Source organism: Cupressus sempervirens, chromosome 5, assembly GCF_028749045.1.
Source record: "Cupressus sempervirens isolate cs-2001-9-10 chromosome 5, ASM2874904v1, whole genome shotgun sequence".
In the NCBI taxonomy this organism is placed as follows: Eukaryota; Viridiplantae; Streptophyta; class Pinopsida; order Cupressales; family Cupressaceae; genus Cupressus; species Cupressus sempervirens.
In genome coordinates, this window is record NC_143122.1 from 215058625 (window position 1) to 215071848 (window position 13224).

Sequence of the window (13224 nt, forward strand, 5' to 3'; positions counted from 1 at the left end):
CATTTCACACATGGATCTATATTTTCATAATTTTTTGGACTAAGGATATAGTAGGTAACCCTTGGATTTTATTAATTGAAGAAGGATTATTAATGTAATATTAACACATTATGATCCATTAATTATTCCATCCTAACTCATTTTTATATTAGTTGGATTGACAATAAGAAGGATGTTGCATATGACATGTGTACATGCAAATTCATTTAAGTTCATTTACACCATTCTTTTTATCATAATAACTAGTAGATAGAGTGGAACATCATTAAATATTGGTTAGGGTCTACATTAGTTGACCACTTTATTTTGGCATTCCATAGTTGTGAATGCATGCTCATTCTTTGCATGGGTCAAAGATGGTATGGTTGATATTCATAGAAGCATTGAATTTCTATTACATGGGAGGCTTGAACATTTTTACATGATCACACCATGGTTTTCACTTTAGAATTAGATTTGTAATTTTCCCTTTCACTTCTTTATAAATTGGATGCCATGCATACTTCTTTAATAGGTTAATGTTTCATATTAAAGAAAGATAGCTAATATGTTTATTTTATTTTTTTATTAGTATAGGAGGGAGTACATACTAATTTCTTTGTATGCTCTTCACATTAACCTAGCTTTAAGTTGAAACAAAAGAGGATAAGAAATTGTGTAGTAAATTATAGACAAGTGACATTTAATGACTTAGTACTTGCCTTAGTTTAAATAGTTTTTAGTATAAATTTAATTTTAAAATAATAAATTTATCATAGTATATAAAATATTTTAATAACACAAATCTTATATAGTTAAATTCTATTCCATGTATATCATATATACTATTATAAATAGATAATAATATGAAAATAATAATATTTTAATAATTCTAAAAAATAGAATATTGAAAGTATGAACATCTAAACTAACTTACTCTATTTCTTTCTTTTTTTTTTTTAGACTGCAGGAATCGGTGCAACACGGCCCCCCATAAACTGCAGTGCACCTGGTACACTTTTTAACGTGACCGGTAGCGCTGGCACGACACACCCACCGGTACCACGAGGACAGGGGAGACTAGAACCCATGACCAACCCCCTGCAATAGGGAAGATTTAGCCAACCGAGCTAGGGCCCCCGCCCTTAACTAACTTACTCTATTTCATGTATATCATATATACTATTATAAATAAATTATAATATGAAAATAATAATATTTTAATAATACTGTATAATAGTAATTCTTGAAATAATATATAATATAAGTAGAGATAATATTTTTAAAATATTTTAGTTGAATGAAAAAATTAATTCTAAAAAGTGTAATATTGAAAGTATAAACATCTAAAATAATTTACTTATAGATTAAAAAATATTTAACTTCAATCTTGCCCATATAAGACTCAAAATGATTCACCCAATCAAATCACCAAAAATTATTTAATAAAAATTATTTAGTTAAAAAACTTGCATCTAACTATGCACAATATATTGATTTTATAATTAAATTTCAAAATGATAAATTTAAACTAGTAAAAATAATAAGTTTTAGTCATTAGTTAAGGGATGAAATGCAAAAATTGTCATAAGTTATAATAATAATATTTCTTAAATGATTATATAATATAAGAAATATTTTATTTAGTAATTTTAATTGAATGATAAAAAGTATATTATAAAAAAATTTAATATTAAAATATAAAAATATAAATCAACCCACTTATATTAAAAAAATATTAAAAATGAATCACATTCACCTTAATAAAAATCAAATGAATTCACCTAATCAAATCGTACCAAAATATTTTCTAAATATTGTAAAGTTAAAAGTCTTGCATCACTATGCAACATAATATTTCTGAGTCATACAAATCAAAAAAATCTAATCACGCTTAAAATTCAAAATATGTCACAATAGTACTTAGCCTACCAGCAAGCACTAATAATTGTAGTGAAATACAAATCAAATAAACAAAAAAAAATGCATGCTATAATTATTACAATTGCATATTACATAAAATATGTTATGGCATATTCAACATAACTCTTGTAATATATTTTCATCAATATTTTACCATATACACTTCTCCCACACACTCACTGTATTCTCTCTTTCACTTAGTAAAATCATTTATCTATAATTTGAGTGGTTGAAAACAAATGAGTAGATTTTATGGAAAAGAAAATGAGACAACCTTAACAAAGTTTACTAGATTTTTAATAATTTGATGTGTTAATTTTATTATTTTTCCATATCTAGCTTATTAAAAATCTTTGTAAGGCATGAACTTTATTGCTATGCGACCTTGTTTTAAGTCCCTCTCATATATCTTCACTCTAATTTATCTCTATTCTTGTTCTCTCTTATTGCCCCACTCATCTATATTGCTTGCCTTACTATAATTAAACACACAAATATAATCTTATTCTAAAAACTTAATTACATAAATATAATAAAACAAGGACCTCTAGCATGAAGTTCTCGCCGAAACTTATATGATCAAAATATTAAAACGTATTAAAAATATATGCAATATAGCTATGTTAGTAGAATGTCAATTGATTTTTATGTGTGTTTAGCTTTAGTCTTATATAATTCAAATGTGCATATTCTCTTTTAAAAAAAATTGAATTGTAATCTAGAATGTTCTTCTACTTTTATAAAAGAATTTAATTTTTTTGAATAATAAAAGAATACGATTGGACACTAAGATATGGGAGAATATGAAGAAGATATTTTTGCATATTGTCAAATTAATCAAATATAGCCAAGTATTTCACTGAATGCTATAGTATCTGCAAAAGAACTAATAATCTTCTTTAAAATAACTCAATTACATAAATTTAGATTCTATAAACATTTATTTATTAGATCATCTAGCCCTTCACCTCAATTTAAATTTAGCTCCTACAAACATTTATTTATTAGATCCTCCCTAATCCTTCACCTGAATTCCTTCCCTATAAAAAGCACTTCTACCATTGGCTTCATATTTGGGACTCTCTCTTCATCTCTCTCCCTTTCAAATACTCCACAAATCCTTCCAAATTGTTTTCAGACGACCCTCCATTCATCACTGCTTTTTTCATAACTTCTCTAACACGCACAATGTTACACCTAAGCCTTTTCCCCTCTTCTCCATCTATATTCATAAACTCTGTTACTGTGAGGGCAATCTCTTGGGAGAGCACCAGATTAGACCTCAAGTTGTTGCAACTCCTAGTAATGTGACCCAAATTCATTGCCACTCCCCATTGCTTGACAATAAGCCTACAATTTGTATACTGGTCTGTGAGAAGAGGAAGTGCCAGCATTGGAACTCCCAACCAGAGGCTTTCCATGATTGAATTCCAACCACAATGTGTGAGAAACCCACCAATAGTAGAATGAGACAATATATCCAACTGAGAAACCCACTCAACAACCAAACCCTGATCTCTGCACTTTTCCATAAATTCATCTGGCAGTAAGTCTTGTACATCAGAGGCCACAATATCAGGACGAAGAACCCAAATGAATGGTTGCTTGCTCTGCAACAATCCCATGGCCATGGATACGTGGGCATAACTTCCAAATGAGATGTAGAGAACAGAGTTGTTGGGCTTGTTGTCAAGCCAGCTCCTGCAGTCAGACTCGGCCCACATGCTTGCCCCCACCTCGCCTTTTGGTTGAAGCAATGGACCCAATGAACAAAACGGGATTCCTGACTGAGACTTTAGCTCTTCAATTGTTTGCTTCTCCAGCTCCTCTACCGTGTTGGAAATAATCCAATCTGCAGCACGGGCAGAACGGAATGCTTGGTATATAATTTTGTGCACCAGAGTTGATACATCCCGCTCTTGCAGATATGAAGGAAGTTCCGTTAATCTCAGAGCTGGAGCTCCAGGAATATAGTTTATCAGCTCACTTTCTGCATCACAATGTTCATTATTAGGTTTTGTCAATATGGAATGATTTAGTGTACATCCATATGACTTTTATTTGCAGAATAATTGTTTTGTATTATCATTTATACCATGGGCTTACACTAAGGAATAATATAATATAAAGGTGAGTAGAAATAAAGTTGGCTTAAGGAATAGTTCAGAGTATAAGAAATATAGATTAAGCAAGATATTTTAAGTTTTAATAGTACATTTAATCTTTTATTTGGTTAGGTATAAGCTATTTAAATAAGTTAAAATTTGAGTTTTCTGTGTAAATTAAGTAAACATAACCACTAAATAAGAAGAGTAGTTATTATGAGAAATAGGAAGATTCTTGTAATCTAATTTACACATACATTCATATAGTTGAACAATATAATTAAAAAAGTTCATCTGAATTAATTGTTGAGAATACAAAAACATAAATCAAATTGTAAATTTCACTATTACACTCTAAGTTGTTATTTGGTTAGATCGTTTGTATAACACTTTTGCTAAGCATTGACTTGGCTAGGTTGCTCTTTGAGACATAATTACCATCTATTAGTGTGGTGATAAAACAAAAGCTTTGAGGGTCTTTCTTGAAGTCAAAATGAACAAAGTCACTAAACAAGATGAGGGAGATCTTGATAGGAGTCTTATCCTATACAACCGATTTGATTTAAAATGATAAAACTATGACTATTGTTGATGATGACTCATATGACAAGTGTTGTTGATGGGGAGGATGAAGATCCTAATCATCCCATTAACCCCATTCATCCATTATGATTTAAAATAAAAAAGCATGGTTATTGTTGATGATAAAACTATATGACCACTGTTGACAATAAAGGGGAAGGTTGCAATCATCCAATTTACCCTATGCAACTAATATGATTTTAAATATAAAAAACATTACCTACTGGTATTAAGAATGAGGAGGAGAAAGATCCCAATCAATCCAGTTTACCACATTAGCCATGTTGCAAAACCATAGTGACTATGTTAATAATGAAATAATGCTACACATATTCAAAAAGTGGTGATACAAAATGGTTCCTTGATATATCGGCTAACTTGAAAGATTCTTAAAGAGTCGGCTAAAGAGAAAACTAAAGAGCAAGTCTTGTTGGATACACAACTCTAATATGGCAAATCCAATGACTTTGTCTTTATCTCTTAATTGAAAAATAACCAATTGATAAAATCCTCTGTAAAAATAAATATAAAAACTGATAAAAAAATTATATTCCTAAAATTCATAGAAAATAACAATCATAACATAAAAATCCAATAATTTTTTTTAAAAGCACCTTTTCTCAATTGTAAGTGTTAGCTACAACCTATGCAACAGTTAAATAACGTACTCTTAACATTTGACTTTACTAGATCTTTATTAACTTTTCAAAATCCACCCATTCTAAGATTATTTCAAATTAAATCACTCGAACAAATTAAATCAAAGCATAAAGAACACTAATTAATTTGAAAGGTGTGCATAATCTGATTTTGATGAAAACTTGAAAAAGGAGAAAAGAAACAAAAACAATATTACCGTCCACTTTAAAGGGATAATGGTCGTTTCTGATAAGAAGGTCCCAATGATAATAAATGCAAAATACCAACATCGGCTCTGTCCAGAAGGAAACGTGTGGAATCCCAAATTTCGTAGCTATGCGGTCTGGCCAAACATAAAACGTATCAGTGATGATGCAGGAGATTGGAGGGCCTTTTCGTTGCAGATCCTCCATCAATTCCTCCACGTGGGACTCCATCTTATTCAGCAGAGAATCCTCAAACTCTTTGTAATTAAGAGATCTGTCGAAATCCAAAGGCAATCCATCAGAAACAAGTGCCAAACGGATACCATGGACGTTGTTGGCAAAAGGATCACGACCATTATAAGCCTTGATGATGCGTGCATAGCAGCCATGTGTGCAAACCAGAGTCACAACAACACCTTTAGCTGCAAGTTTCTTGGCCAAGTTATAAGTTGGGATTATGTGTCCCTGCAATGGATACATAAACACAACTACATGCACCTTACTCATCTCTATTTCTCACAACTGTACTCAACTCCTATTGCCACTAGCTATTTCATGTTCTCTTTCTCTATATATAAATGTAAACATACACGTAGTTCAAACGGTGGAGTTTCGTGACTAAGCTTCTAAGTTTTAAGCTTTACTCATATACCTCTACTAGTTATAGAAGTAAATAAATATAAACAAACACACTGACTAGTTTTTAGGGTTTACTCCTATACCCACTTGCTATATAAGTAAATAGAAAATAAGCAAACGCAATGATTAGTTTTTAAGGTTCACTCATATACCCACTAGCTATATAAATAAATAGAAAAAAAAATAAACAAACACAATGATTGTAAGTTATTAGTTTTTAGGGTTTATACATATATCTATTAAAGGAATGGATTCAGTTGCTGTCTACATATGGGTTAATTATTATCTTTCTCTCTAATTACCACTCCAAAATATACCAAAACAAATTACCATGAGCACCAATAGCCATTTGCTTTTGTTCATTTTGCAGTTTTTTTTAATTTGTTGTTGATTGGTCCATTTATGCACATAATACTATTTTTTGAATGCTTAGTAGCAGATTTAAAATGACACTTTTAGACCACTTATCATTCTACCAGTTCTACAAAGAGCTCCATAAATGAAGGAAAGCCCAAAGGTTAAGTTTAAGCTCTTCACTCACAGACTCAAGTTCATCTAAATGATTCGTAAATTTTGACATACACATTAGAAACTGTAGATACACGAAGTTTCCGGATTGTTTCACCTATTTATACAAGTAAATAGAATATAAACAAACACAAATGATTCAAACGGTGCAAGCTGGTTTGAAGTGTTGTTAAAGACTTGTAAGTAGATTGTGTTTTCAAGAATAGTGGAAACTACGCTATGGATTTGACAGGTGGGTGAATGTTGCCCCCGACGTGTGAAGTAGTGTCGTCATAAAACTTATCTATGGGAGTTCAAAAGCCCATCGGCTGGGTATCACAATAATGCGGCCGCCTTATCGATTCTGAGTGGACCAGAAAACCAAATAACGCGACAAGAATTTTGTGTAATCAGCCATCGCATGCGAGGATTAAATATCTCTCCAATTTGACAATAATGCAGGTGGCAATTTTGGTCAGTAGGACTGGACTCTCAAAATAATTGTTTGGTTGGAACAAGACCTACTCTTCCAGTGACTAAAATATGAATTTCAAAGTGCCTCAGTTAAGTTTCGTGGTGAGACTCCATTTACAGGTCATTTTTGGTCGGGCACAAAATACAGTATTCTCGCTAGCAGACAACGTGGGGAAGTTTGAGTCTTCAGACATTTTGTATCTTTAGACTGAGGAGGTATACGTAACAAAGGGTATCATCATATTCCACAATAGTATCTTTCAGATGTTTTGGTCAATTTTTAATAATAAGAAATTAACTAGTAATTGTATACTTCATTTTTGTAATTATTTTTTCACATTAATAATTGATTTATTCTCTATATTTTAAAACTACAATTTGTAACAAAATTATTTATCAAGGTAAAAAATTGAAGTATACTAAATAAGATTGAATTCCAATTCTCTATAGAATACACTTATAATCTTAAAATATATTTTATTTGATCATACTAATTAAAAACTGTTCTTGCATTAAAATTAAAATTTCATAAACAAACAAAACTCCAATTCACTTATACAATGACATATTCTTTGTTCCTTCTATATTATATTCAAAATCAAATTTTAGTATAATCTATTAATATAATACTAATACTAATACTCAACTTATATATATTTTTAATTGAATTATTTTCCTAGTTCTCCACCAACAATCACAAATTACTTTCCTCTCTATTTAATAAATTCTATTGTCTTATTCTTAAAAAACAAAAAAAAACGCTCAAACTCCCCCTCTTCCTAAACATCATCCCTCCTTGATTGCTCAAAACTTTCTCCCCTATTTTATCATTCTTCCCCTCTTAAATTATTTCATGTTCGTTTAATATTTTCATACAAAATTCCTTATATGAATCTTCATTATTTTAGCATCAATTCCTTTTTAGATTTTCACGCCACTATCATTCCTCTGCTTGCTTTCCGGCAAATAAAATTTAGGTGGGAAGCATTGGTTTGTTTAGCACGAAAGGAAATTGAAAGGATGAGAAAAACTAATCACTACCTCTCCTTCACTTTCTTAGTTCTTAATTCACCACCTTCCTCCTTAAGAATGAAACAACACAAGTAATATCCCCATTAAATTTTCTTACATAATCTTGTTTTGAAATCAAGTTTAATCATTTTCATTAACCTAAATAAGATTTTAACCAAATTAACAAATAATTTTGACTAATAAATGAAGTGGAACTCAACATATGAGGACCTTTTTATCTATGAGATACTACTACATTTATTTTGGTTCAAAAGATTAAAATTTGATGAACTTAAAAAATAGGACTTCCAAGGCCATTTTACCTTCCTTCTCTTTCATGCTAATTTATATTAAGATTTTTATTTTTTTGTTTAGTAGGTGAATCTATTCTTTTTTATCCTTAATTCTCCATTTTTGATAGGATTATGGAAAATTTATATTGAAGCTACTAGTATCTCTTTTTTAAATATTCATCTCTTAACCAACCTTTGACAGGCCTTGAGTCATTAAAATGTAGGGGATCCTAATTTCAATTTATTTGGAAATCACTCTATACCTCATTTTTAAATATAATCACTATTGCTTGATCTTAGTTCTCTTATTTTTTAGTTCTTTTTTTCTTTTTAGTAAATTGTTATAACATCTCAAATATTTTTATATTGAGATCTATTGGTATAACCAATAATATCATAACATTTTTTCTAATTAAAAAATAAATAATTTTGTAATAAATATATAATATCAATGACATCCTTGTTTTTACTAGTGTCTATTCAATATATGATTTTTGTTCCTAAAAATTGCATTGTAGGATAATGGATATAATCTCTCACTTTCATCTTAGTTAGCAACTTTCAAAACAAACCCAATACATAGAACATTATATTTTATTCAATATTGAAAGTTTATAACATGTGAATTTATTTGTGATTATACACTTTTCATTGAGCCATGAATACCCCATTGATATAACTTTTGTAAACAATAAAATGCAAGGATTGTGATTATGGAACCTTACATAAACCAATCTAGTACATAAATGTGTTCCAAGTTCTTGAAATTCTAGTCTTGTTATACTTCACAAAAGTCAAACTCTTTGTAATTGACAACCATTTAGGTATATAATGAATGTGAGATCTTGGTGGTTGATCTACCCCTATTGGTATGTTATTATTTTTAGGTAATACCCATGGTAGCATGTTTGACACAATCAAGGATAGAGAATCCCCAAAAGAGATATATAAGCTTGTATTAATAACTAAATAAAAATAAAAGAATCATCACTAACTTATCATAAATTTGGCCTACAAATGTAGATATTAAATCACCATTATTAATATGTATAATCATTACAACTTTTAGTTGACCATTCCTAAAAATTATGAAACAACAAATAGACCAATGTTACCACAATTCCTTCTCTGAGTTTATTTTCCCCCCTAATCATGTAGTATACTCACATTTCCTTGCACTAATTAAACTAGAACCACTACCCTAATTATATATAAGAACCAAAACCACTAGTCAACTTATCAAATTATTACTCCCCAAGACAAAGGTAACATAATCAAAATAGATAGGTCATGACCCAAATTATGAGAACAACCCCAAATGAATTTATATTGTGTCATGCAAACATACAATAGCGTCGATCTAACATGTTACAACATAGAAAAATTTTCCATCACAAATCACATGTCATGAATCTTCATCACAATTCACAGCTTGCCACCTTAACCATTAGAACAAGAAAACCATTCTAGGACTAGACCAATCTTAAGATAACTTCATCTTGACACATCATAATAAGATGCAAAGATAGACATAATATCTTCATTATGCATAAACCATGTCATAAAGATAATAAAATAAAATGAGCTAACTAGATTTATTACTTGCAAAACAAGAGGAAAATTATCCAAATGAATAGTAAACACATAAAATAAAGTAAATATTTTTGGGTGATGCAATATTTCCAATGAGCCATCCAATAATATATTGCACCAAACATGCTAGATGAATAGAATATATTATATAAAATAAATTTATGAATATTCTATAGGATTTAGAATATAAAATCTATGTTCATTCTTTACCCACTTATCTTCTCAATTAGAAGAATGACTACATTGAATCTACATGTGACCACTCTTATTATTGTTGAGTCAATGTTTCACTAAGACTTTTTGCAATAGAATATTATCCACCATTAAGTATATTATTTCTACTACTTCCACAACCTTTGATATGATTTTCCAATCTAAACCAATTTCTACTAGGAGTGTTTCTTCCACAACTTTCATTCAATGTTTGTGTCATAATATATTGTTTGACTCCACCTCTAAGATATAACACACCATCCTTTAATTCATTCAAAAAAAAAATCAAAATCTCATATGATACCACTATTCCTCTCCTAACCTATTGTAACACCAACATCTAACTATCACCAATATTCAAGTTCATTCAAGTACACATTAATTTGTTAAACCATTCAGCAAATGTAAAACCTAAAAACCCTTTTTAGCCAAATATTCAAGATCCATCCTCTTTTGATCCAAAATAGGTTATTCTCACAAAGTACAAATTCTCATCATAATTATGTTCTTAGTTTTCATTACTTTCTCGGTCAATTGAAGTAAAGTAATTATTTTTCCATATTTGATGGTAGAAACAATAAACATTTTGCAATCGTGAATAAATAAAATATCATATTTTCACAATCCACTCCAAAAAACATGGAAATCACTCATGTTAACCACATCACATAATATCTCATCCTGATATTATATGATGTTGAGATTAACCCCACACTAATCTTTTACTTGTACCATGTATGGTCGTCCTAAAACCAACTTATCATATGAAAACTCTATTTTTTGAGTTGTCTTAATCCCAAATTTTGTACTACTTTTTTAGATACAATGTTATCTATAATTCCACCAACCATTATCACTTTTCAACATTAGCCACTAGACTTGCAAACAATTTGGTACAAATTCCTCCTCTACATAGGCTTTGGTCCCTTCTTACCTAACATGAATCTCCTAAATATTAGAGATTCTACAATCTTGGGTGGAACTTCTCTTTCAACAAGTTTATCCTTCTCTTCTTGTTCCTCATTTGCCACTAGGTTCTATTTACCCATGTCAGAACCAACTAAACATTGGAAGTTTCTACGTTCAATATTCCTACATTTAAAATCATTACTTTTAAACTCCCCATTCCTCATTCTTCTTCCATGAATATTTTAATCAAGTTCTTCTTTAATCACAAGTTTATCCTTTCCCTTATCATTGACAAGATTATCCATAACTCTAGGGGCAACTTGTCATCTTTTCAGATTATATTCTTCCTTAAATGCACATTGATATGTATATTCAATTTTATCAATCCTCAACATACTTACTCATCTTAAATATATCTCAAACCATTTACATATCTATCCACTTTTTCCTTGGATGACTCTTAGTACCTAGATCTAATTTTCACTGTATAGAACTCCTACACACACACACACACACACACACACACACATTAATTCTCAAATCTTTATGCTTTAAATATTGGAACTTCTTGAACACTTCTAGTTCATAACCCTCTAATATGATCTTGGCCTTAAGTATAAAAACCATAAACTTCCATCTAGTGATCTAGTTTCAACCATAAGCTTCTCTATATTTTTGCAATTCTTTCCATCATAAGACAATATGACACTTAAACTTAATGTGTGCTAGCCTAACTCTCTTTTCATCTTTAACATCTTCAAAATAAAATTAATTATTAATCCAATCTATCAATTTCTCTAGATGTAAAGAACAAGGAAAATATGTAATGTCAAGTCTATGAATCTTACCTCTTTTTACCATATCTCTTAACAATATTTCCTCCTAAATAGGATTGTACTTCTCTTGTCTCAAAATATTAAATAGTTTCATCATATTAAACTTCAATCTTGAGGTAAAATATTCTATATCTCAGACTATATCTCATTTATGAAATCCTCTATAATTCTATCACATCTTCTAGGATTCATTCTTCCAGGTGGCATGTTTATCAAGATGTCGATCTCCAATTCCTTGTGTTCATTTATCTAGTCACAAATGTTGATTTAACTAATCTAATATGATAATATATCAACACCAACAATATGCATCAAGCAACTAAGTCTATTCGATAACCAAAAAATGATAAATCTTAACCAAATAATGAATCATCCTTATATAACCTCTATAGTTACAGGTCTTATTCAATCTTCTTCCACCCTACAACAAAGTTCAGTAGTGTGATCTCCAATTTTTCATAAGACAATCCTTCTCTTTCTACCTTACACTAGCCTTTGATTGATGTATATTAAAACCACGTCTTCTTCCACTCCACAACAATAAGACATATAAGTCAAGTCGTACAATTCCAAGTTCTTGTTTTTATCTAATGTTCCACTATCTTTGATAGAACTTTATATATATATATATATATATATACACACACTACATCACCATTATTAATATATAGCTTTCTACATGTTCATAGTTGATCATTTCCAAGGTTATGAAACTACATGTTATCCCATTTGCTTCTATGAATCGATTAGGACCCCTAATCATGTAGTGTTCTTATATTACCTTGCACTACTTAAACTATAACCACTACTCTAATTATACATGAGATCATCAACCATATATTATCTTATTTAGTCATTAATTTCCAAGACATACAAAATGTATGACAAATACATAGGTCAATCTACAAATCATAATAACCACTCGAAAGGAATACATCATTTAATGCAAATATACAAGACAATTTATCAATTGTGTTACAACATAAAGGATAAATTTAAGAATCCCCCTCCTAGGAAAATTTATAAAATCTTGGCTAATTTAACATCATTTCAAGGGGGAAAAAAATCAATTGTCAATTTTTTCTTCCAAAGTAGGGGGAATTTTTTTGTATTCATGATTTTTTTTTCAACTATTGAAAAATGTCATAAAATCATGGTGATTAGTGCATTAATTTGAGGGAAAATATATAATATACGAGCCAATTATTTTCCTTAAAATAAAAAAGATGTATAATGTATGAGAGAATTTTCCCCTTAGATGAAAAAACTGTATAATGTATGAGGTAATATTTTTCCTTCTAATGGAAAATATATA

The 13224-nt window shown here is 29.9% G+C and overlaps 1 protein-coding gene across 1 annotated transcript; it reads right to left on the minus strand.

Moving 5' to 3' along the window:
• Positions 1 to 2830: 2830 nt before the first annotated feature.
• Positions 2831 to 6069, minus strand: LOC149555186 (UDP-glycosyltransferase 86A1-like). The gene is made up of 2 exons (XM_089833598.1): positions 5446 to 6069; positions 2831 to 3892 (listed from the first exon to the last, which is right to left on the minus strand). The coding sequence occupies exons 1-2, from the start codon at positions 5939 to 5941 to the stop codon at positions 2970 to 2972; spliced, it is 1419 nt and encodes a 472-aa protein (XP_089689724.1). The 5' UTR covers positions 5942 to 6069; the 3' UTR covers positions 2831 to 2969.
• Positions 6070 to 13224: the final 7155 nt, after the last annotated feature.